This window comes from Liolophura sinensis, chromosome 9 (assembly GCF_032854445.1).
Source record: "Liolophura sinensis isolate JHLJ2023 chromosome 9, CUHK_Ljap_v2, whole genome shotgun sequence".
NCBI lineage: Eukaryota > Metazoa > Mollusca > Polyplacophora > Chitonida > Chitonidae > Liolophura > Liolophura sinensis.
Genome location: NC_088303.1, coordinates 34,483,317 through 34,510,492, shown reverse-complemented (window position 1 = coordinate 34,510,492; position 27,176 = coordinate 34,483,317). Strand labels below are relative to the sequence as shown.

Below are 27,176 nucleotides of genomic sequence, written 5' to 3'. Positions count from 1 at the left end.
ATGGACAAGGACTTGGATGCGCATGGGCTCCTGGGGCAGTTTACCTCCAGTACTTCCCTACATGGAGTAAAGCACATCTCCCAGGGTTCCAAGGGTGCAAGAAGGTAAGAACGGGCTTATTTTTCGCCATTCCTATGTTTAGGTCATATGCCTGTTTCGACGCATATTTTGTTACGTTTGCGCTGTTATGACTTCTTTGTATTAGGAAGGTGAAAAGTGCTAATATGACTTAGGTAAATGACAAGAGGCATCTGTGACCATTTTCCAACCTTCACGCTCTCGTCTCAATTCAAGTTTTACTTTCTATGCTGTTTTGCTTTTACATCAGGTGCTGAGTAAACACCTACCCTGAAAGTTTGCTGATGATAATCAACACCCTTTCAACAATTTTGGGGCGAAAATAGCGTGATTTGATTACCTCAGCATATTGGTTGATTTATGTGACGTCAGGGTGACGTATTTATTTATTTATTTCGTGGGTGTTTTACGCCATACTCAAGAATATTTCACTTATACGACGGCGGCAAGCATTACAGTGGGGGGAAACCGGGCAGAGCCAGGTGGAAACCCACGACCGTCCGCAGGTTGCTGCGGACCTTCCCACGTACGGCCGGAGAGGAAGCCAGCATGAGCTGGACTTGAACTAACAGCAACCGCATTGGTGAGAGGCTTCTGTGTCAATTACGCTGCGCTAGCGCGCTAACCAACTGATCCGCGGAGGCCCCCGGCTGACGTACGAAGCGATACGTCAGTGGCATTTAGTTCATCAGACGACCACTGCGAAATGGACGGCAACCCTTTGTAAAGGGGTTAGTCCATGTCACACGCTTTAAGCTGTACAAAGTAAAAAATATTTTCAAATGAAAGGCAATTTTGAGCACAAAAGCTTTAATTATTTTTCCACATTTTGTTTTCTTACCAGGAAATTCCACGAAAACAATTATTTAGAACTATATTTTCCGATGATATTCGTATTTCCTCTTATTTTCGTTTTGAAAATAGTTAGATGTGGTCCGATAAGGTCGATGATTTCTCCTAAATCAGATTATACTTCACTGATAGATGTTTATATCGCATTTTGATTACGTCGTTCAATTCGACAATATTGTCTCTCTTGATTATAAGAGGACGTTGTTGGGTTCTTCCGAAAAGTAGGACGTCAAACCACTGATATTTTAAAAAACCAACATTGTCGTTGCTATCCAAAATTTGTTGAAAACTAGGCATTGTTTGTTGAAAACTAGGCATTGTTTGTTGAAAACTAGGCATTCTTAGACCAGCCGCTAACCTTCAAGGACGATCTGGATCAATAATTGCAAGGCCAATTTCGAGAACAACGTTAAACACCAACCACCAAGGCACTAAGAATAAGTGTACATGAAGTAAGAAACTAAGACGGAGTCATGCAAAGAGGATCATTCGACACGTTAGTGAAGACGCTATGGATGTTCTTGGTAACTGGATTAAATCCGTATTCAAATTGTGTACTATACCACATCATAAGTTATCGCCGATCAAAATATGTATCTGAGTTGCGCTGTTCATGTATCCAACGTCTGTCATGCACAGCGCTATGAAGGTATAGTCCCTAGCTTAACCCCGGCAAGTGAAATGAGGCACAAATATGAAGCAGAATACAGAAGGTTCTGGTTACTCCCTGCATATTTAGGGGCCTCCGTGGCTCAGTCGGATAGCGCGCTAGCGCAGCGTAATGACCCAGGAGCCTCTCACCAATGCGGTCGCTGTGAGTTCAAGTCCAGCTCATGCTGGCTTCCTCTCCGGCCATGCGTGGGAAGGTCTTTCAGCAACCTGCGGATGGTCGTGGGTTTCCCCCGGGCTCTGCCCGGTTTCCACCCACCATAATGCTGGCCGCCGTCGTATAAGTGAAATATTCTTGAGTACGGCGTAAAACACCAATCAAATAAATAAATCCCTGCATATTTACTCACAAGAGAACACTCGTTATTGTAAAATTTAAGAGACTTACAGTGAAGAGTTTTGATGGAATAACCTTGACACACTAGAGTTTGCACGTTGACTGAAATCGTCACACTCAAAATCTGACAAATGCTACAAGGTGAAACATGTACAGGTCATATGCACAGTGTCAAATTTGAAACTATCCTTCTTGTCTGAAGGCGTCCTTACAGGAGGCCGTTGTTGCCAAGTATATATTCAGGTCCACACAAGATGTACCATCTGGGGAGCCTGTTTTCCTTTAAATCGAGCGAAGGTGGATATATATTGTTGGTGGCCTTGTTAAAGGTTATAGTAGATCATCAGTATATAGTCTGAATGAACCTGATAAAGATTACGCTTTAATAACTTCTGTATATAGTAATATATAATATTCTGTATACAAGTAGAGGCCTACCAAATGGCGGGAGTGGTGGGGAGGGGCACGCTTTGTAAGCTTACCCATTGGAATACCTATACAAAGGTGATAAATGGTTTCCACACAGATGTTACTACTGATGAACTCAACACAACTGACGAGACATTCCACCAATGGTAATTCTTGTATGTAGTGGAACTGAAGAAGATTTTGCTGCTTTTGACGTTAATCTAGAGGTGACCAATTGCAGTCAACACCGAAACAGTTAATGGTGAATTATGAATTAAGTCTGTGTAATGGCTAGTGGTAGGCCTATAGAGTGTAGACGATTGGAGATGTCCCCACGCGGAAGCCGGATTTAACGTGGTACAGTAGTTTTGTCAGTAGACGTTTGAGTTCTTCAGAATTCTCATTGACATGGCCTCTGATTTTTTTGGCAATTGCACAATAGTACGTTTTCCTAAATGATCGTACATCTTGCAATGTCTTCGCTACGAGAATAGATATCAAGTCTGGTGATACAGCTTCTTGACGCTGCAATATGCATTTTTGGAATTTGTACAGTCAGATTGTGAAATATTGGTTTGACGCGGTGGTACGGTTAAGCAGTTTTGAATGGTTCTTTCGAAGAAAGTCTTGACAGGATACATCAGTATTGTGACAACTGATGTAGCTCCTCTTCTAGAGCATGATAGTAATAATTACTCACAGACAAATATATTATATATGTAAAAGTGTCAGTATAGGAAAGGAGAAACTGTGAAAAAACTGCTTGTTCAACTCTCTGACAGTGATAACCCTTACACACGATCAAACCAAGAACGGGGCTTCCGTGGCTCAGCTGGTTAGCGCGAGAGCGCAGTGTAAAGACCCAGGAGCCTCTCACCAATGCGGTCGCTGTGAGTTCAAGTCCAGCTCATGCTGACTTCCTCTCCGGCCGTGCGTGGGAAGGTCTGCCAGCAACCTGCGGATGGTCGTGGGTTTCCCCCGGGCTCTGGCCGGTTTTCATAATGCTAGCTGCCGTCGTATAAGTGAAATATTTTTGAATACGGCGTAAAACACCAATCAAATAAATAAATAAATAAATCTATATCTAAATCTAAACTATATAGTGCATCATAAGAAAGACGTTGATTGTTCTGATGTGGAGAATAGGTATAAAAAATAGAACAAAGGAAACCTTCTCAAATTTCTACACCGTTGTATTCCAACTACAGTTTCTTACTTTCGTTCTCATTTTTCAATAGATAAAGTTTCTTTCACATCCATCAAAGCTTGCAATGTGATATTTCTCTTTCACCACCATTTACTGTCTTGCCCATTTACAAGGTACCACATGAAATCCAAGCTTTGATGAATGCGAAAGAAATTCTATTTACTGAGAAATACAAACCTGTGTCAAATGGAAATCACCGTGTCTAATTCATAGTTAAAACATGAAACTGTATATTTGTACTGTACATGAGACTTATCTTGACCTGTTTGCCAGGCTTAACAGCTGTCTTCCTATTGTACTGTACTAGGATTATCCTATTTTGATCTCTCAATTGTGTTAAAATTGAAGTGTTAAATTCGAGTCAGTATTGGCCACTTCTGGTTTTGTGTTATTAAGTGACCACTAGCTGTTGTCAAGTATACACTGATCATATACTGGATGTAATCATGACTTTACACTCCTTCCGCTGATGAGAACGGAAGTTCGAATCTGCAGTTGGAACATTTGAGAAGGTGTCCTTTGTTTTTTCTCGTACAATATATATATAGGGTACAAACATAGTTTCTGAGATTACACTGGATACAATTCCACTCCAAACACATGAAGCCTCAATGACAAATCTCAGTTAACAGAAATAGTTAAATCCACAGTTCCAGGTGAATTATATAGGGAACTTATTACCGGTAAAGTCCCAGGTCCATGTCGGGCGGTAAGAATTCATTTCTCGGGTCTTGACACAAAGGCCAACTCCGGTAGAATTCGGATAGAAGTACGTCACACCTGAAAGAGACAATGGACAATAAAAGCTCAGATCAGAAATCTGAAACACAAGAATAGTGGACGATGAAACACTCACTCAATACGTTATCGGACAGTGAAAACAGAGCTTACAAACCGCGGCAAGTACAATACCTGTAGCGTTCAGTAAATCAGATCACTACACTTTCAAAATGGACTTTTCCGACAGGCAAAACTACCACAGTAGACTTCTCATAGACTCCAAACTAACACATGCAAGCTGGTATACGTCGTATATATACGATCAAACAGCATACTAGAATCCTCCAGTTTCGATGGACATAAACAATACACATGTTTACAAAAGTTCATAGTTGATTCTGGACACAACGATCCATTAACAATAAAGAGAAAGAATATATACATTGACACTGAGCAGTACGGGCAGGCTTTTAAGTATAAACAATTTCAGATCCAGGTCAAACGCTGACTCGGTTAGCTTCGAGTCGGCCGGATTCATCCGAGCATAACAATAAAATAAACACAGTATATTACATACGTGGTCACAACAATTGTTAGAGGCTTTCGCCGCTGGAACAATAATGTATTTTCTCAGAAGGCCAGTCTGTACTTTTTACTCGGTAGGGCCATTTAGTTTGGCTAGTGGTAGAGCATTCGTATTAATATGTTTGACTGTATAAACAACTTTTTTTTAAGTCTTAAGTCAAGTGTCAAGCAAAGTATCTATAACGACTCTTGCTTGGACCATTTTTTATACTCGCCCGCCATTAGGCGGAACGTATTGTGTTATAGCGATTTTGTCCGTCTGTCCATCTGTTCGTCCGTCCGTATTCGTGTCTGGGCTACGTATCCAATTGTTTCTAACGGAGAGTTTTAATTTTTGGTGGATACATACATACACACATGACGATGTGTTGCGACTCACACTTGTTCATTACCGCGGTTGCCATGGTAACCACATATCCAGTTTCCTTATATGTACTATATAAATAGATATGGTTTCGTGTCCGCGCTGTAACTCCAACTGTTTTCTGCGTTTTAATTTTTGGAGGATATCTTCGTACACAGATGATGATGTGTCGCGACTCACATTTGTTCATTTCCGCTGTTGTCACGGTTACCATATCGCCAGTTTCCGTATATATGCTACATATCTAGATATGATTTCGCGTCCAGGCTATTCCAGCTGTTTTTCGCGTAGAAATATGGTTTTGTGTCCGGGCTGTAACTCCAACTGTTTTCTGCGTAGAGTTTTAATTTTTGGTGGATACTTACATACACATACATAATTAAGTGTCGTGACTTACATTTCTGCGTTTGTCATGGATACCAGATTGCCATTTCCCTATATACTATATACACAGATATGATTTCAGGTCCAGGCTATAACTCTAACTGTCCTCCACATAAAGTTTTAATTCGTGGTGGATATTTTCATACACACATGATGATGTGTCGCGACTAACACTTGTTCATTACCGCGGTTGCCATGGTAACCACATATCCAGTTTCCTTATATGTACTATATAAATAGATATGGTTTCGTGTCCGCGCTGTAACTCCAACTGTTTTCTGCGTTTTAATTTTTGGAGGATATCTTCGTACACAGATGATGATGTGTCGCGACTAACATTTGTTCATTTCCGCGGTTGTCATGGTTACCATATCGCCAGTTTCCTTACATACTATACTATACATACTATATAAACTGTTCGAACTGTTTAATGGGTATAATTTTCATTTTTGGTGGAGACTTAAATACACAGATGACTATGTGTCGCGTCTCACATTTGTCAGTTTAACTATACATACAATATAAATACATATGATTTCGTGTCCGGGCGATAGCTCCAGCTATTTTTCTGTGTAGAAATTTAATTTTGGTGAATGCATACATACAGAGATATTTGTCCATTTCCGCTGTAGTCAGGGTAACCAGATAGTCTCAGCGGTTATACTCGCCGCAATGCTACTGGTATTCTTCAATACATTTCAAACAAATGCATTTTTGGGGGCGTATGTTGTGTTCACCTGAACTCAAGAGTTTTCAAGAGCCCAAATGACTCTTTTTTTTCAATTTATTTTTTTGCTTCAGAGCGAGGTGAAGCTGTTTTAAATAGAGTTCATTAATTTTCTCAATTGACAAGATCAGTTCTTGTATGCTGATGAAAATAACAACTGCAAATACCCAAAAATAAAAACGAGGAAATTATAAAATGGGACCCGTTCTCTAAACATTTTGACAATGATCAATGGTTGAGTGTAGAAATAGTAGTGATACAGTGTCCATGCACACGCACCTAGACTTTCAAAGGATACCTTGTTTCTGTAGGCACTTCTGGGTTGTGGCACTCCTCTGCATGTTGGTGTTGCTGGTGTACGTTATAGTGAATCAAGTGGTGAAGTTCACAAGCTACCCGTTCTACACGGTCAACACCCTGCGTCAGACACGCAGCCTGCCATTCCCGTCCGTCACAGTCTGCAACAGCAACTTGTTCCGGAAGTCTGTTGTAACACAGGACCCCATCGCGGCGATGAGCCTGAGAGCGATGTACGACAACGGCCCGCGGGCCCCCGCCATCAACTTTAGTGATCCCCGCTTTGTCTCAAAGAACACGGACTGTGACCCGCGAGATTTCTTTCAGGCCACGGCTCACCAGCTAGAGTCGATGTTCCGATTCTGCTCTTGGATGTCAGATGAAGTGAACTGTTCCGAGTACCTGACCCCACATCACACAAACCACGGCCTCTGTTACACCTTCAACTCGATGGACTACATAAAGAGTCACGGAAGACTGAACACCTCGTTTCCAGGAGAGGCTGGCGGACTCAAGCTCACCATGGACATAGAAGAACACGAGTATTTCTACGGCCTATCTTCTGCCTTAGGTATTAAGGTAGGTACTTTAAAACAGATATGAAGTTGGGTTATGTAACAGATATCAAATTATGTACTTCTGTGCAAAAAATAAGGGTATGTATTTCTGTAAGAGAAATCAAGGTACAGGTATGTATTTCTCTGACAGAAACTGAGATATTTGCTTTTCTCTAACAGACATCGGAAGTTACCATGTCGAAGAGTACAGTGATGAATCTGACAAAAGATCAAACACAGAAACATGAGCACAGTTAGTTAAACGCCAAAACATATAACTGAAGAAATTTATACATAAAAAAATGCAACGGTTAACCGTATACATATATGTATAGAGACAAAAGAAATGTACGAGTAACGTATGTAGGATACGTATACTTATGAGAGATAAAACTGAAATCGCTTTTTCAAATCCCAGTTCAGAACAAAAGTCTCAAACACAAGAACAGTGGGCTAGGAAACGCTCACTCGATGTGTAAGGGTACAGTAGAAAGGCCTCTGATTGTTCTAAGATAAGTTGAAGTTGCAAACAAGCTGGATGTCTTCCAAATATGTTGACACCTGAACAGTTTGACAACGAAATTGGGTTCACGAGTTACATATGCTGCCACAGTTCCAAAATATTCCTATCTTGCTATTTTCCATAATAATCCAACATATTTAGTCATGTGTCGACCTATTCAGAATGCGTTCTCCCTATAAACTGTCCACAAAAGGGGCAATCCAGCCAAAACAAAGTCAGTTTACATAGAGACTTCTTGGAGGACCTCATAACAAGTTATGTACCTTTGTAGCAGAGAGCAAGGTATGCATTTTTGTAGCACAGATCAAAACATATGGCTCTGTAGCAGGGATTAATTTATGTACCTCTGTAGCACAGTATGTATTTCTATAGCGCAGATCAATGCATCTATTTCTCTATCAAACATCAAGGTATGTACCAGAGAACAAGGTATGTATTCTGTAGACGGGATCAAGATATATACCTCTGTGCCAGAGAACAATGTATGGACTCTGTAGCACTGACCAAGATAAGCACCATTGCAAATAAAAAAGGTAATTATGTACCTCTGTACCAGACAGCAAAGGCATTAGGTAAGGAGTCATTAGGTAAGTATATAGCCCGGTGTAAACAATGAAGTGTCATCCTACCGCTGGAATCTTGAGCTGGAAATCCGGGGACTTGTTGGGTTGTCTTGTTTCATGCCTTGGCGTGGAGTTTGTGTGAGTCAGACCTGTTAGTAAATCAACAGAAAGATCCGTCGTGATAGAGTTGACATGATGCAGACAACGATTTACATTCCGTGCCATACTGTGATGGCCCATATACATTTGCTCTGCATGCAACGGAAATTATAGTAGATACAATTCCACATCAAACACATGACGTCTCAATGATAAGTCTCGGTTAACAGAAATGGTTAAATCCACAGTTCCTCGTGAATTCGTCAAATGAAACATAACACTGGCATCCAGGTGACAAGCAGTCTTATACTAGGCACACTGACGAATGGTTTGTATAAAATCTCTGAGCGTGGATGCAGGCGCTGGTAAACACAAACATCGAATGTTTTCAGTGAAGCTGAAAAAGAAAAATGATACAACAATAGAAGAGTTGTACTTGGCCCCATGTTGGAACTGTCATGCAGTTCTGAGAAGGTATATAAACTATGAAAATAGGACGGAACCATGCAAAGCAGAGAAGCAGTCAACAGTTTTCATTGATTTTGAAAAGACGAAAGGTATTATCTAGGCGAATGAGTGAAATCAGTATTCAAATCGTGTCCAAAGCCAGAATATCAGTTGCCGATAACAAAATATTAGCGCTTTGATTGCAACTGTTCATATATCCAACGTGGCGATCTAATTCAACACGATGAATATACAGCTCCTAGCCTTGGGTTTCGCGGAATTAGACACAATAATGAAGCGGAGTGCCAGAGATTGTGGACGCTTTGTCCATATTTACTCACAAGAGAGCTATACTCATTGTAAATCTTAAGAAACTTGGAATGAAGGCGTTTGATGGAATAACCTTGACACACTAGTGTTTGCAGTAATAACTTGTGGTATTGATTGAAATCGTCACACAACACGAAGGATCTAACATGCTACAAGGCGAAATATGTACACGCCATATGCAGGGCCTTTCTGTATATTGCTGTCCAACTAAGGATAATTTACAACGTCAAAATTGAAACTACACCCAAGGAACCACAGTCCTGTCTGGAAAAGATTTTTACAATGTTACCTGTTAAGTGCTAGCGCTCAGTTTCATCAAGGTAGGATCTACTGAGACATTTGAAAAACAGAACTGTTGTTTTTAGCTATTTATTCTCTCACCAGGTTTTGGTACACGATCCAGATGTCTTTCCAAATACGTACAACAGAGGTTTCCTCGTCGGTCCGGGCACTAAGGTCTCGGCGTCAACCTCCATCACTAAGGTAAGGTTGTTAGCTATATAGGCCTATGCAGGGTGTGATGAGCAGGGGTGTGACGAAAACTGGCAGGGACTGGGCAATAATTTGCTGTCTGGGCATAATGACATATATGATACAAACTGCAAACTGCGAAAAAAGTCAAATATAACACCTGAATACAAACGCCTTTTTGGGGCGTACATTCTGTAATGGTTTAGCTTGTGGGTAATGACATACTACGCAGACATGGAGGACAAGATGTATGACGTCAAATATACACATTCTTCTGGGAAGAAAGTACACATTAGTTAAACATTAATAAAATTACATAATATTTCTTTCAGATCAAGTGCTTGCCTGCACCTTACAAAGCTATGGGAGACGAGGAATGCCTGGACACCGGGGTTCCTGGTTTTGAGTCCCCGTTGGACTTGTACTCTACCTACGATATCCAGGCGTGTTACATGGAATGTACGGCAAAAGCCGCTATCGCCGAATGTGGATGTCAGGATACCTTAGACAATGCGGGTGGGTTTTGGTAGAAACTATGCTGAAGTTTTGCTGCATTTCTGGCGAGACTTCATATATTCATTTTTATCAAGTCAGACACTTCGAATATAACTTTGTTTACTACCTTAATAACTCAAATGCTGAAGAATATTAAAGGAGAAGAAAACTTAAAAACACGAAACTATAGGCTGAAACGAGCACATTTTTTTCTATCTGGTGGTGCCTGCTGCATAAATTTGCGATTTTTCCTTGCCATACACAAAAGCCTCAAAACGGCAAAGCTGCCATAAATCGCTGAATCCATCGCGTCCTCCACCTTTAACACCCTGTAATTTATGCAAGGGGTGTGTTGACTTTCAGCCAATGAGAGTCGTTAAAACTCGGAAGCTACGTCCAACATTCCGGTTTCCCGATCGTCAAGCGTAAAACGAACTGTACTGTTCGCTGCTTTCTGGGAAGAAGAGTTCTACCGGAAATGTACGAACTGCACTTCGGCGGTTTCCGACGGCAAATCTCCTCCTAACACAGAAGACTTCAGAACTAATTCTTGGGCAAAATGGAGCCGCCCACAGCGGATGTTGGCGCTGACTTTATTTATAATTTGTCAACTCGAGGTACATATGAGATTTTTTTTATGGCAAGCACCTGCGAAGAAATACATACTCTTCTCAATGGTATTTGATTGATATTTAAATTTTCTTCTCCTTTAATATAAATGCGTGTCCAGTCAAATTGTAGGTTCCCTAACGATAGTCAATCAAGAAGAATAAACAACAACAACAACATGACCGATGGGAAGTAAAATCAGATAGCACAAGCACTCCCTCTGTGAATTTGGACAAAAGCAGAAGAAACAGCTGTCTGCTAGTTCGCTGTTATGTTTAAATGCGATGTCAAAATATTTTGGAGCGGTCAATCACCTCGATTCAGTAGGCCTATACAGTAAAGTGCATTTGTTTTGCACTTCTGAAATTCTCTTTGCATAAACCCTTTTCGAACTTGAGCAAGTAAGTGTCTAATGGGATAACGATGGCAATTTATTAAATTCAGGTAGGAGGACCGGTGTCGACTAGCCGTCAGATCAAGGTAATAAACGGAATGATGAGTAGCGATAAACGGCTGTATTTTATGAAGACGTCACTTCGCAGAGTTTCAAAGCCTTTTGGAGCTAAGCGACCTTTGAAATCGACCCTAATCATGGCCTGCTTTACCTTGCTTATATACTAAATAATAAAAAAAAAAAAAAAAAAGAAACTTCATATCTGGAGAAATGAACTGTACTGAAAATGGGTAGTACAAGGTAGTTAATATGGGCGACTGCCATAATGACCAGGCATAGCCCGACGCTTCCCACCATTGCAAATGTGGTGAACCACGCATGCAGTACGCATTTAATGCGAGGTCATGTGACCAAAATTTCATGTGACTAAGCGCCAAAGCTTGTGCAGAATTTTCTGGTGTTTATAATAAGCACGCCAACAATCCTTGAGAGATGAGCAATTCTCATTCCACGAATTATACATGTTGATCGTGAAGGTGCAGTTCGCGTGCTCCACGTTGGCCAGTGTACTGTGGTTGTTGCACGTGTCTTAATACACAGTAGACGGACACTTCACAACCTGAGGACACGTGTACATCAAACGGATACAACATGTGATCGCCCCAAGTCAGGACAGGCACGTGTGACGACAGATGCCGAGGACAATCAAATTGGGCTACGTAACTTACGTGATCGTTATACGACCGCAGCGTCAACCAGTAACGTCACTGTTTAGCGGTCGTATAACTGCCCAGACGATAAGTAACCGCTTACCTGCTGCCCATCTTCGTTTCTCACGTCCTGATGTTGGGCTAATTCTGACACAGGTAAAACATAACGAACGTCTACGCTGGGCACAATTCACCTGCGCTGAACCAGAGATAATGGAATAGAGTTGTGTTAAGCGACGAACCACGTTTTACGCTGAGTGCGAGCATGACGTCGGAGCAGTGAACAAGACGCCCAGTGCTGGCGTAGAGGATGTAATGTAATGGTTGGGGGGAGGGGGGTGGGTGGGGGTGGGGGTGGGGATGCGGTGGGGTTGGGGGCTATCTGCGGTAACGTGTGCTCACGTCTTCTCGTAATTCGTGGGAACCTCAATGCAGCGGGACATCGCGAACAAACCCTTGTCCTGGAGCTGGTGCTCATGGTCCAGGCCCCCAGTTCCAAAATCATACACAGCTGAGTGCCATGTTGGCACTAATGCATGTTGCCTAATGTTGTGTTCACGGGTGCTAGGCAGTCATTGAGACCACGTTGTCATGCTGTTGTGAGAGCGAGAGGAGGGCATACGCGGCGATGAACAGACTCTCATACAGATGGCTAGTCCCTGTGAAATAAAAAAGTTACCTCATTATGCTGCTGTTGAGTGTGGAGGGTGCACATCCTGTTTTAGTGTACGCTCATTACATCCATAAGCGAAATTCATCCACAAGCAACACAAAAACAAGAAACATCCGTTTGGAACACAAAGTAACATGTGTGAAGTTTCTTGTTTTGTTCAGTGTCATAAGGAATTTCATATTTACAGATTATTTACAAGTAAAGAAAAGACGCTCATAGAAAAAATTTCATTTTGATTTCAGTCAACGTTTCGTATTGCAGTATCCGGGAACTCATCCAGTGCTATCGTCCCAGTAAGGGTAAGTCAAGTTAAGTTGCCATATACTTTACCTTTGAAAGCAAAGATTAAGGTGATGTGGATTAAGCCCAAATTTATGACCCACAGTTTTTTGTCACAAATTTTACTCCACCATGACCATAAGAATGTGAATGAGTGAATCTTTCAGTCTTTCGTTTATTTATGGAAGATCTACCTTTCAGCTGGGGGCCTCCGTGGCTCAGTTAGTTAGCGCGCTAGCGTAGCGTAATGACCCAGGAGCCTCTCACCAATGCGGTTGCTGTGAGTTCAAGTCTAGCTCATGCTCTCTAGCCGTAAGTGTAAAGGTCTGCCCACAACCTGCGGATGGACGTGGGCTTCCCCCGGTTTCCTCCCACCATAGTGCTGGCTGCTGTCGTATAAGTGAAATATTCTTAAATACGGCGTAAAACACTAATCAAATAAATAAATATATAAATAAATACCTTTCAGCCAAACATCAACGCTCTATCAAATCATTGGAGGATTGCAAATGCCTGAGACAATGTAACTGGGACCAGTATGACGTCCGCGTGTCTTCGGGCGGTTACCCCATGGAACATGACCTACAGCAGATCATGGAAAACCGAAATATCAGCAGAGAATATGTACTGTAAGTGCACGCTTTACAAACCAAACTGTTACAACAAAAGTCATGTGATTTAAGTCAAAGAGCCGAGAGTAAGCGTTTTGCTCGAGCCCATGCGCTAATCATTTACTAATAAATTCAGTTCTTCTTTGTTAACATCAGGACGATGTCAATTTCCTAATCATGCGCTGACAGTCAGTAGGTGAAACGTTATTAGCTTGATTAATTTGTAAAGATGCAAGCAAATAGGTTTTAGGTTTTCTTGAGTTCAAAATCCAGGGCCTAGTTGTTCGAAAGCGTATAAGCAAATATTGGTATTAAGTCATATTTGATATTTCATTTTTTAGCCAAACTCAGCAGCCGGCGCAGTTCGCCAAAGTCAAAGTATATGCTGGTACACATAATTTTTAGCTTAAGTACACAATTGAAGACTTTGCTTAATGTTAAATCGGTATTAAGTCTTGAATCAGTTTTGAACAACCGGGCACAGGGGATTAGCCGTAAATATCCGATAAAACCTGTTGAAAGAGGATAAATGAATAACTGAGCTTGTTGAGAAGACATTTCACTATTGAATTAACCAATCGTCTTTCTGTAATGCCTTTTGTTTTAATTCTACCAAAGACGTTTCAAATTTTCTAAGACACAGTGAGATTTGTTTTGTATTTTGTACACAGTAAGAACTACCTATCAGTGGGCGTGTTCTTTGATCAGCTGGTGTTTACCGAGATTGAGCAGGTTCCCTCGTACACAGCCGTGGACATTGTGGGTAAGTCATGAGTCATGCCATCGTTATTTTTACCAAACGCAGAGGCGCATTCTGTTCTCTGCGCAGCTATAACTTCACGTGCTTTGACGGCAGATGTAAAACGCGCTCTGATAGGTCAATAACATATCGCTTTGATCAGGATGTATAGGTCGCACGTGAGTTGGGTTCAGGTTTGAAAATTTGTAATCTTCAATGTGTTGACCAAATTTGACTTTCTGTTTGTCGTGATGAGCATACTGGTGTGATGAGCATAATCCGTGTAACTGTTGAGTGCCAAGACTGGTGTAATTTTAATTTGCATTATAAATTTCTATTTGTTTTGTTTGAAGACCACATTGGTAATAACAAATGTATACTTATTGATTTAGTTTAGGTTTAAAGGTTTACTCAATAATCTGTTATATATGGTATCAATCATTTATGGGTAAAGGAAACCGGGCAGAACAGTTGCCCTTAACCGAGAGCCCACCCTTTGACTGACCGTCATGGTAGGCTGAATCAGCGAGAGCTGGATCCGAACCTGTGAGCTCATTGATCAAGGGCTAGGGAACATCGGACAGAAACCATTTGTTCTCTCGGCATAACAAGGTCCCTAAGATTTAAATGTGACTTAATGTTTAAATGCTTTATTGATGTTATTGGTCTCTCACATGTTCGTTCAGAGGTACAGGAGGTATATCAGGTTCAGTTTACTGTCGTGCTTGGCGTATTTTACACCATTTCTTTGTGATTACATAAAATATGTATTCCGGATAGTGAGATACATAAACTGGAGAACCCATGGAGTATTGTGGGGCTATGCAAACTAAATGGTGCGTGCCATTTATCAATATAAATATTCTGAAAAAGAAAGGCATGCTGTTCGTGATCTGAAACTCTATCCTTAAACTCTGGTATAAAGATGGTGTGCAGCCTCAAACAATTGAACTAGCCAATAAAGCAGTCAGCCAGATATCATGCAAAGAGAAACTATTTTATGAATTTCACTTACAGCGAACCTTGGCGGACAGCTTGGCATTTTCCTCGGCGCCAGTTTCCTCACGCTTACGGAAGTTGCCGAGTACATCATGGGAGCCATATGCATGGTCTTTTCTAGACGCAAGAAAACACCTGTTCAAGCCTGGACAGCGGACAACACGGAGAAAGGGCCTGATAAAGCCATCAAAAGTTAGATTGTCAGATTTACTGAAATGATGACGAATCATAGCTGTTTCACGATTGTATTTCTTACTTACGTATGAAAAAAATATCACGACACAAAATTGAAATCGATAGACTAAACGACGGACTTGCGGAGCTGCTTAGATGCGTCCCAAAATATGAACTTAAAATCTTTTTATGTGTTCCTCGCAAAATGGTAAAATTTGTATATGTGCAATGGGAAAAGAAAAAATGTTCAGTAAAATAAAATGTCATCATCAGATGGATGACTGGATGGTTCAACTGTTAACCTTCATGGTGGTTATTGTTTTGTTGAAAATATTATCGTACTATTTTGTTCTCAATGTTTTGTCATCTATGTACAGATATGGGTCGTTCAAATGAATTAAACTCTGTTCTCACAAAATATGAACCGTGTTTCGTGTTGGGAAGCTGTGATATGTAGCACTGAATAACTTAGAACCAGTGCTGCATGTTACATCTCAGTGGCGACATTGACGTCACTTACGGCACTATATATAGGCCCACTTTCACAAATCTTCGCAAATCATTTTTTCATTGCTTTCTTCGTACATCATGCCGCGATATGGCAATGAACCTACACGTCTTTAAGGAAAAGCCCTTAACAGAAATCTGGCTTAGGCTATCAAGTTTAGTGAAAGTTGAACAAGACGTTGAACACGAATTCATAACTCAGTCAATCTGTATGGGGAAAAACGTCTTAGAATTTACCAAAACTTTAGGTTTTTGACAAAACTGGGGAAATAATACATTGGAGAAACAGATACTATAAAAAAGGTTATAGGTTGAACAGCTAGGAGTGACTTTACTTTAACCAATACGCATTCTGTGCGACAGATTTATTTTAAATATTGTTTAACGCCACAGTTTTATCAGAAACACAATGTGGAAATATACCCTGCTCAAATCGAGACGAATCTGGCTACTATTTTTAACCCTGCGAGTAAAGAAACAGTTGATTGCTCTTCACTTCAAAATTCTCTGCGTGTCTGATTGGTTTTGTGTGAAACTTGCTAGCCTGTTTCCATTGATAAATTGCAGCTCTGTTGTTCTGACAGTTGCTCACTGGATATCTATTCCCAATTAAACCATTGGTAAACACCATTGCGCAATTTACAAATTAATTGTCAGTGTGAGACGCATATAGCAACACCATCTTCATTTATTTACTGGATGTGTTTAATATCTGCTGATGGTTTAACTGTGACAATATGGGAAGCATTCGGGTGAGAGCGGGTGTAAACACGCCATACTCATTACTCACCTGTTTTAATCAAGTGTTCCATCATACTGTTCCATCGCATCCCTCTGGCAATCATGCAGATCAAATATCGATTTGTGTAACGTTTTGAATGGTTTGCCATTATCAATTCAATAGTTTCTTTGATTCACGAGTACACCCCAATATCATCGAGTTTTGTCGATTTGTTCGACAAATAAAGCTTAATTGTTTGATTTAGATGTTTACACTGAATTGCTTTTCCATCCACGCGATCTAAGAGCTTAGGCACGCAGGGACTCCGCCGTTTTCATTAGTCCAAAAAGTCACGTGCTTTGAATCTCACCGCATATTATCATTCAATAATCGGGTCGCTTCATATTTTGAGGTAAAATACTGAAAGTACTAGTGTTTTCATCACGGGTACAAATCTAACGAAATGATTTTTATTAACAATACTTTACTCACTTTACATATCATTACTGAAGTGTTTATCGTACGTTTAATGGCGACAGAGAGAATCTAGAGAGTGGTTTCTGTACTGGATATACTCCCCGCAGAATTACAACTTGCCGTGCCTCATCCAGTTAACATCAACTATTGGCAGTCAACAGCATGCATAAGGACCCGGATGACCGAGGGCTATTCGGACAGTTTTCGTCCGACACTTCACTGCATGGAGTTAAGCATATATCGGAGAGTTCTAGGGGAACACGCAGGTAAGCCTATGCTTTGCAAGTGTGACATTTTATGAAATCACCCCTGAGTCATTTGGTCATTAAACAGTAATAAATCTTACGAAATCGGAACGTTAATGTTTTTCCTAGCACGCATTGCAACGAAAGAGTGTGTGAACTGTGCATTGCACGTCTACATATAGCAATAGCCACACACGGAGAGAAATTTTTTCGTCAACTGACTCAAAACTCTGAGTCATACATTTGAGCTAATTCAGCTCAGTAAGCTGAGTCATATGTCCAGATCAGCTGAATCATGAGAGATTCTTGTGAGTTTTCCGATTAACCCAGTGATTCAACAATATAACCAGATGAGTTCTGGTCATATGAGTTTTCTGAGTTAGCTCAATTGTATAACTCAAATTTCTGAGTCAGTTGACAAAAAATTTCTCCCAAACCTTTTTCTCAGTGTGCAAAACCTTTGTAGAGCTAGCACCGCTTTGTGACGAAGGTTATTAAATATCACAAGAGTTCTCCATTTACAAAAGTATGCCTTGGAGGTAGGGATACACGCCAACATTAACCTTCAGCTTGTGTTCCTTTGGGAAAAACGTGGCTGTAAAATGATCTTTCTTTAAAAATTAAGCACGACATTAAACCTCAAGCAAAACAATTAATAAATCTCGCACGGTTTTTAATTATAAGACGTTTAAAAAAGGAATGACACATATAGACAAACAAACAAAAAATTGATCGGAATTGGTGTTTAAAATGCTGATAATTAATTAATTCGATGAGTTTGTTTCTGTAGGTACTTCTGGGTTGTGGCTCTCGTCTGCATGTTGGTGTTGCTGGTGTACGTTGTAGTGAATCAAGTGGTGAAGTTCACAAGCTACCCGTTCTACACGGTGAACACCCTGCGTCAGACGCACAGCCTACCATTCCCTTCCGTCACGATCTGCAACAGCAACTTGTTCCGGAAGTCTGTTGTAACACAGGACCCCATCGCGGCGATGAGTCTGAGAGCGATGTACGACAACGGCCCACGGGCCCCCTCCATCAACTTTAGTGACCCCCGCTTTGTCTCAAAGAACACGGAATGTGACCCGCGAGATTTCTTTCAGGCCACGGCTCACCAGCTAGAGTCAATGTTCCAATTCTGCTCGTGGATGTCAGATGAAGTGAACTGTTCCGAGTACCTGGCCCCAATCCACACAAACCACGGCCTCTGTTACACCTTCAACTCCCTGGATTACATAGAGAGTCACGGCAGACTTAACGCCAGATTCCCTGGTCAGGCAGGGGGATTGAAGCTCGTCATAGACATAGAAGAACACGAGTATTTCTACGGTCTATCTTCTGCCACTGGCATCAAGGTAGGTACTTCTGTAACGTGAACAGGAATGCTTTCTAACGGATTTTGTAGCTATTATTGAGATACAATACCTACTTTGGTAACATATATCAAAGTTTTTAACTTAGTTAAAAAGATCAAAATGCTTCTTTGTTCTGCAAAGCTCAAGGTATGTTTCCCGAGCAATCCGCGGGACTACTCCGGTATCCGAGAAACTTCCCTTGGGAAGTTTCTGCTCTGTTTCCTCCTACGATGACCGCCGTCTCATAAGTGAAATATTCTTTAGTACTGCGCAAGACACCTTTCAGATAAATAAATAAATAAATAAATACACCCCGGTGTGACAGATACCAAGGTTTCTGTTACTGAGTTAAGAACATGTACCACTGTGACACAAACCAAGGTATTTGTTTCTGTTACAAGAGTTTGGGTTTGTACAGCTGTGTGACAGAGATCAATGTACCACCAAGGTATGTACTTTTATAATACAGTATGCACTTCTCCAAAGAAAGATTAACCTGGGTATATACTGCTGTAACAGAGTTCGAGATAGACATATCTGTAACAGAGATCAAAGTATATCAAGGTACAAGGTATATACTACTGTGACAGAGATTATTATTAGATAATTCTCGGGATATATTTCTGTAAAAGAGATCAAGATATGCATCTCTGTAACAGGGATCACACTATGCACATCAGTATCTTCTGTCGGTTTTTTGGGGGGGGGGGGGGCGCAAGGCATGCTAGTGATGCAGTGAGGTCGGGCTGCTACAATGGGGTATTGTTGATATATTTATTCATTTCATCGTTGTTGAACGCCATATTCAAGAATTTTTCACTGATACGATGGCGATCAGACTTATGGGTGTCCAGAATGACACAGCAACTACTGGCATCTTACCAAAGAACTTTCATCACATCATGTTAAGTGGAGTACAAGTGGTTCTTAACGAACATAAGACTTAACCTACTCCTCTGACGCTGAGCGCCAAGTCGGGTAGTGCAAAGATCAACCCTGTTGCATTCAGACGAGGGCCTATGACTCGATTCAGGATTGAATCCTGGCTCTATTATTTACGAGGCTGATGGTCAGATCATAAGAATCAGTGCCTTGTGCGTAATTAATGGATCACTATTTACGTGACAGTTTTGGAAACCAAAATAGCATCCCGAAGGGCCCCTAAAGATTGTTTAAATATGTTGGCGCTCAGTTTTATCCAGCTAGAACTTACTGTGAGAAACAAAATGTTTTTATCGATTGATTACATTCCCCAGGTTCTGGTTCACGAACCACACGTTTTCCCCAGTATGCACGAGAGAGGTTTCTTCGTCGGCCCGGGCACTGAAGTGTCGGCGGCAACCTTTATCACTAAGGTAAGGCTGTTTACCCATTATACATTATACAGGCAAACAAACGCGCCAGTCAAGGACTTGCCGAGATCACATGAAGTCTAACCGTAAACTGTAAACAATACAATTTGAAATGAAACGGCGCGCTAGCGCAGCGTAATGACCAAGAAGCCTCTCACCAATGTGGTCACTGTGAGTTCAAGTCCAGCTCATGCTGGCTTCCTCTCCGGCCGTACGTGGGAAGGTCTTTCCGCAACCTGCGGATGGTCATTGGTTCCCCCTGGGCTCTGCCCGGTTCCCTCCCACCATAGTGCTGGCCGCCTTCGTATAAGTGAAATATTCTTGAGTTCGGCATAAAACACCAATCAAATAAATAAATAAATAATGGAATGAAACGTATGTATTTTTTTATCAGATCAAGTGCTTGCCTGCACCTTACAAAGCAATGGGAGACGAGGAATGCCTGGACACAGGAGTTCCTGGTTTTGAGTCCCCGTTGGACTTCTACTCTACCTACGATATCCAAGCATGTTACATGGAATGTGCGGCAAAATCCGCTATCGCCGAATGTGGGTGCCAGGATGTCTTCGATCATTCGGGTGGGATTTGTTAGAGTTTATCAAAAATATGTAAATATATCTTTACGTTGCAAACAAAAACCATGCATAGTTAGAATAGTCCGTTTGCACATTCAAGTTTCTGCTCTAAACGTACAAAACTCGCAAAATTTCAAAGATTTTCTAGAACTGAAGCGACCTAAGAATTAGAAATTAATTATGATCTGCTCTATCTTGTTTAATCTATCTTGTAAAATTTTATATATAGTTTCACAAATAAGACACCACGCTGATAGAAAATTCCCCCCATTTTGGTTTCAGCCAACGTTACGTATTGCACTATCCGGGAACTCATTCAGTGCTATCGCCCCAGTAAGGGTAAGTTACATCACCTTTTGAAATCATCATGAAAACATCAAAGAGTTGAATGCTAAGGATTAAAGCTTCTAATGACAGCAATAATTCTAATTCCACAATATAAAGAATGTATAATTGGCACCAGGAAGCGTTTCCTATTCGGCCGATTTGTTCGTGGAACAACAACCAATTAAGACACATAAACCGCCGTTATCGTTTTCTTGAAGATCACGGCCTGATGCACTTGGGACAACAGACCGCTTGTAATGGTGTGAAATATGGAAGCCGTTTGCGGCCACTGGTGTTTTCATAATTTCGAGATGAAAGGTCGAAAACGCGAAAACGCAAAGCGCGAAAACAAGAAAGAGCGAAGGTCGAAAACCTGAAAGTGCGAAGAAAAACATGAAAACGCTATTTAAGCTTTTCCGCGCGTTCTTTCACGTTTTCGACCTTTTATTTATAAGGTTGAAAGTAGGAAAATGTGAGCAGCCACAACCGGCATCCAAGGCAAAAAGTGATGTTATGAACAACAGTCTCTTTATTACATCCGGTGCTTGCTGTATTCAAAATTTCCAACAGTTTAATGTAGTCGATCTTGTGTTATAGACAATAGAATTGTAGCTAACATGCCCATTCTGATAATCTACATTGTTGAAAATACACACAAGCTGTATGTAATCAAAGAAAATCATACATACAATTTTACTGACTTAATTTATCTCAACCAATGATTTTATTTATTTTTAACTTCAGCCAAACATCAACGCTCTATCAAATCACTGGAGGATTGCAAATGCCTGAGACAATGTAACTGGGACCAGTATGACGTCCACGTGTCTTCGGGCGGTTACCCCATGGAACATGACCTACAGCAGATCATGGAAAGCCGAAATATCAGCAGGGAATATGTACTGTAAGTGCACGCTTTACAAACCAAACGTTTACCAGCTGTCTGTTATTTACAGTGCGATATGTTTCTTGTATTTTTCACATGCACTGTAAGCGATACCGTACCAGTCTGTTATTTACGGTAATATGTTTTGTATTTTTGACTTGCACAGTAAGCGATATCGTACCAATCTGTTATTTACGGTAATATGTGCCCTGTATTTCTGTATTTCTAGGCAATACCATGTGTCTTGTATTTTTGACACGCAGAGTAAGCAATGCCGTACCTGTTTGCGGTTTACAGTAATATGTCTTGTATTTTTGAAATGCAGTGTAAGCAATACCCTACTAGTCCTCTATTTACAGTAAAATTTGGTTTGTGCTTTTGACATGCAAGCAGGCAATACCGTACCAATCTGCTATTTACAGTTATATCTGTCTCAATTTTTTTTTACATGCACAGTAAGAACTACCTGTCGGTGACTGTATTCTATGAACAGTTGGTGTTTACCGAGCTTGAGCAGGTTCCCTCGTATACAGCCGTGGACATTGTGGGTAAGACGTTAGTGCCATATATCCCGCTAGGCTCCCTTGTTTTTACAGTTATGTGACTCACTGACTGAGAAGTAAAGTTTGTTTTCAGCATTCCCATGACACCCGTGCTTGTGGAGTGGCTGACCTTCTCCTCATGCGCCCCAGTAATTGTTTTTCTGTATTGGAACATTAATTGTATGCACTTTTTTTCAGGGGCCTATTTTACTCATAGTAGTCGTAAGATGGATCTGGCCTAAGTGTAATGACAACATAGGCCCAGTTATTCGAAAGTGTATTCGCTAAAACTGGTATTAAGTCAGTTCTATAATTAAGATTTTTAGACAAATTCAGCAGCCAATGCAGCTGACCAAAGTCTAAAGTATAAGAGCAGCAGGCTTATGTCATATTTAATATATCGTTATGCAATTATTTTTGGGCTAAGTACAAAATTGAGGATTTTTTGGTTTAAAGTTAAATCTGGTATTAGGTCTTCAAACAGTTTTGAATAATCGTGACCTGGTAACAATGCGTTTAATACAACGTTGAGACGGTATTGTGCTAGAGGCCACACCACAGGGAGGGTTGTTCTTGTTGTTTGCTTGGCAAATTGTCACACTAAAGAGTTCCGTTGTTCCAAATCTTATAAAGATTGCTATGGACTAAAATTTCATTTGTTTTAGTTTAACATAAGACTAAGAAGCATCTTTATTTTCACACTAAATGTTCCCTGGACACAATATTTATGCTATGTTAAACTGCAAACTGCATTAAAAAAATATTATCTCAGGCAGTTCTATTTAAAAAGTTCCATTAAAGTTGGACCCTCTGACTATCTTGTCGACAACGGAGCCCTGGCCGAGTGACGTCATGCCGGTAACACCTACCTTGATTGAAAAGCAATACACTGCGAAGCATTGCCGAATTCATGCATTAGGCCTACCCGCTTTGTGCTTTTCCAGAAGCCATTGTGTGACAATCTATAATTATCCCTACGTGTACACCTCTTAATTACCACCCTAAAAAACATTCCAGTAAAACAGTTTTGCAACAAATATTTTTGAAGATACTGGAATTGTTTTAGATCCTTGAAAGGCGCGTACATCATAAGCGACTGGGCGATACGATTTTCGCTGACATACCCGCCACTTTTGTTGACACAAATGCGTTCAAGTCTGGTATTTAATCTCACAGAACATGACATGCAGACATAGCCCTCTCCTTTTACCACAACAACGTCAGGGAAGACGAAGTGGAAAGCGTCCAAGAGCTCCTTTGAAGTCTTTACTTTCCGTCGTCAAATCACACCTTTGGGCTGTCACAACACGATTATTCACTGAGGATACTAGCTATGCTAAACAAATTCTACAGTAAACCTTGAAATCCACATAATCTTTCCATTTCTTTGGCGTGGCCATCCAATCTCATGATTGTCGTACATATAGCTATAGGTGTCTGAACATGACAACTGTCATTTACTGTTTGCGACTTCCCGCCAAATGATAGTAGAGTCGTTTCCATTGGTCGGCCGGGATTATGTTGAATAGCTATGGCATGCGAGATGTGCAGGTTTTTCAGCAGAGGTTGAGTAGACTTACGGCTACGGTCCCTTGCATAAGGAGAGTAACTTGTGGAGAACTTGGCCGTCCACAGTCTGTACATTTCTATAGCCAAGTCGAGCGATAAGGGCAGCAACACGAGGATCCATGCTGTCTGGCCAGCGTATTGTGAGTTGTAGTAACGAGCTAGAAAAGTCTGTCGCTCAACAACGGTAAAAGTAAAAATCGAACTAATCTTTTATATTTAATTTTTTTTAAAAACTATCAGCGGCAAAAATAAGAGTTGAATTATGTTGAATAGAAACTGTGATTGGCAAGACATCTAAATGCCAATTTAGACATTGTCCTGTTACGGGCATCAAGACACGGGATTCTGTACGGGTATCACTAGCGCGCTTTGCGCGGTGTGAACAAGAGGGCCGCCCGGTAGCCTCGTGGACGTTGCAGGGTAAAGGCTAGCGGTTACAGCCTACAGTTCGTGTTACAGCCTGCTGCTCCAAACAAGCAAGTCACTGAACAACTTCTGCATTCTGAGAGCGAAAGTCCCGAGTTCTTTTCTTTTTTCATTTGGCTTTTTAGGGAATATAAGCCTCATCCTGCAGCCTTTTCTTTTAGTATAGGTATGGTAGAACGAGCAAGTCTGATGCATACGACATCGATCCAAGGTAATCGAAGGGTGTTTATCATGAGATATCTTGTCCATATTTTATCAATCTGTGGCATTTTTAGACCATGTATGTAACTTTACAGTACGGTGTGTTGCGTTACTGCAACCGCAAAGTCACATAATCTCGAAATTAGTCGTAAAGATACAGCGATTGTCTGCTGTGGTCTGTATCGTACACATTGTGAAGCTTGGACCGACGTGACATCACAAGGTCAACAGTGGCTCTTTCGTAGTGGGGCAGACTTTCTGACGTTTGAGCACCAAATTCTACCGTTTTTCTTCCTTTTCGACGTTTTAAACGATCGAAATCGATTCAGAGGACTACAAACTATCCATGTGCAGTTAGGAAGGCCCATCATTGGTGTTTTACTTTGACGCCGCACTCAAGAATTTCTCATTTCAGATGGCGGTCATCTACTGGGCATTACTGGGTGTCAGTATATACTTTTACTGGGTGTCACTCGGTGACAGTATATCACCTCTACTGGGCATTACTAGGTGTCAAAATATACTTTGACTGAATTTACCGAATTAAGACCCCAGAACATTGTGTGTTTGTGTGTGTGTGAGACTATGACTGCTATGCCGTAAAAACAACATTTACTGTTTAAAATGCTTCAAAATGTTCATGTTTCTCAACATTAGTATATCAAGGCCTGGTACAGTTAATAAAGCACTCAACAAAAAATGCATACCTCATACCTCATAACTTGTTGACGTGCTTCACTTTCAGCGAACCTTGGCGGACAGCTGGGCATTTTCCTCGGCGCCAGTTTCCTCACTCTTACGGAAGTTGTCGAGTATATCATGGGAGCCATATGCCTTTTCGTTTCTAGACGCAAGAAAACTCAGGTTCAGGCCTGGACAGCGGACAACACGGAAAAGACGCCTGATACAGCCAACAAATCCTAAACTATCCGAGCTAAGAAATGCATCCAAGGATTGCTGAATTTAGAGATATTTCCCGGGTTACGTGTTTTCAGCGGAGGAAAATGTGACACGTTATACATTTTGTAACGTTAATGAGTAAAATGTTCCATTTTTTTTAAAGTGCTACTTAACTAACAAAGTACCACGTAGTTTATGTGGTACGGTATGCAGTACATCGTTGTTTGTGAATTCCCACGTAAGAAGACAGCCCTGTATTGTCCATATTGTGATTCGAGTTGACATCTCAAAAAACAAAACGCCTTAGCTGTGATGTTTGATTATTGGTCCTGTAGGTTGTATGCTCTCTATTGGATTTAGTCCCTTTCTATGTTCAGGCAGGGTTGGGGGACACAGACTTTTGTACTGTTCCTCATACCCTAAGGCCTTGCCGCGAACAATCAGAACGCTGTCTTCAAACTCGGAAAGTGGTTGCCGTAAGAAGACACAATATATGTACACACATCTAATCACTCCTCTTCGTCATATGACTGAAATATTAAGTATTATTAAGTACGACGTAAACCACCAACACACATGCATCCATATTAGCAAAGAGATATGATGTCAATGGAAAGACGACAATGCGGTCGCTGTGAGTTCAAGTCCAGCTCATGCTGGCTTCCTCTACGGCCGTAAGTGGGAAGGTCTGTCAGCAACCTTCGGATGGTCGTGGGTTTCCCCCGGGCTCTGCCCGGTTTTCACTCACCATAATGCTGACCGCCGTCCTATAAGTGAAGTATTGTTAGTACGGCGTAAAACACCAATCAAATAAATAAATCAATGGAAAGATGACTGAAATTGGCTTTCAGCGATTTGGGAAAAACAATATGGCCATCGCCGCCATCTTTTGTTTTCCAGCTGTTAAATATTGTTCGGATAATAACTGAAGAACCATTTATCCAAACTTATAGAAAGTGCTTTGACATCACAGAGAAGATGACTGAGCTCGGCCAACTGTGTCCCCACCATCTTGTTTTCAGTAGCTTGACAGTGTCGGGAAAATAATTTAAGAAGTCTTGACCTGATTACTTTCAAACTTGGACAATGTATGACATCAATGGGAGGGAAGCAGGGACTGATCTTCAGCAGTGTGTGTGAAATATACGTTCGGTATGGACACCTATGTTTTCCGTTTAAGTTGTTCAGAAAATAATTTGAAAACGCTGGGATTAATTGTTATAAATAAGATCACAGCTGGGATTAGCCTTCGACATTGGGCATAACTAAATGTGTCCGGCCCGGATCTCTTTGTTTTCCAGTAGTTTAACATTGTCCTGACTTCATCCATCCAAAAACCTGAGTACTTTTATCTGAACGCAGTTCAATTTGCACAGTGGTATGACATCGATGATAAGGCAGCTGCGTTTGCTAAACCACTGGTTGGTCACTGACTGAAGGCAAATTTGGTAGCCTGTATTACTGATTTTATAGACGGCTGAATATAGGTGAATGGCTAAAAGAAAAAGACTATAGTTTGTTCTTATCTTGTTAAATTTTCCTTGACCCAGGAGCCTCACGGGCCTCAGTGACCTAGTGCTTAGTGTTTTATTTATTTGATTTATTTTATTGATGTTTGAACGGTACTCAAGAATATTGGACTTATACCACGGGGGCCAGCATTATGGTGGGAGAAAACCGGGCAGAGCCCGGGAAAAAAACTCACGACCATCCGCTGGTTGCTGGAGATCTTCTCATGTATGGCTGGAGAGGAAGCCAGCGTTAGCGTTTTAGATAGGATAGTGACCCAGTA

General features: G+C 41.1%; 1 protein-coding gene across 1 annotated transcript; it reads left to right on the top strand.

Annotated features, from left to right (window-relative positions):
* On the top strand, positions 1–25,626 carry LOC135475809 (acid-sensing ion channel 4-A-like). Its single transcript, XM_064755749.1, has 8 exons — positions 1–104; positions 6,643–7,207; positions 9,532–9,630; positions 9,951–10,134; positions 12,742–12,798; positions 13,248–13,407; positions 14,061–14,152; positions 25,230–25,626. Exons 1-8 carry the CDS (start codon positions 1–3, stop codon positions 25,406–25,408), a joined length of 1,440 nt encoding a protein of 479 aa, XP_064611819.1. The 3' UTR covers positions 25,409–25,626.
* The last annotated feature ends 1,550 nt before the right edge of the window (positions 25,627–27,176 follow it).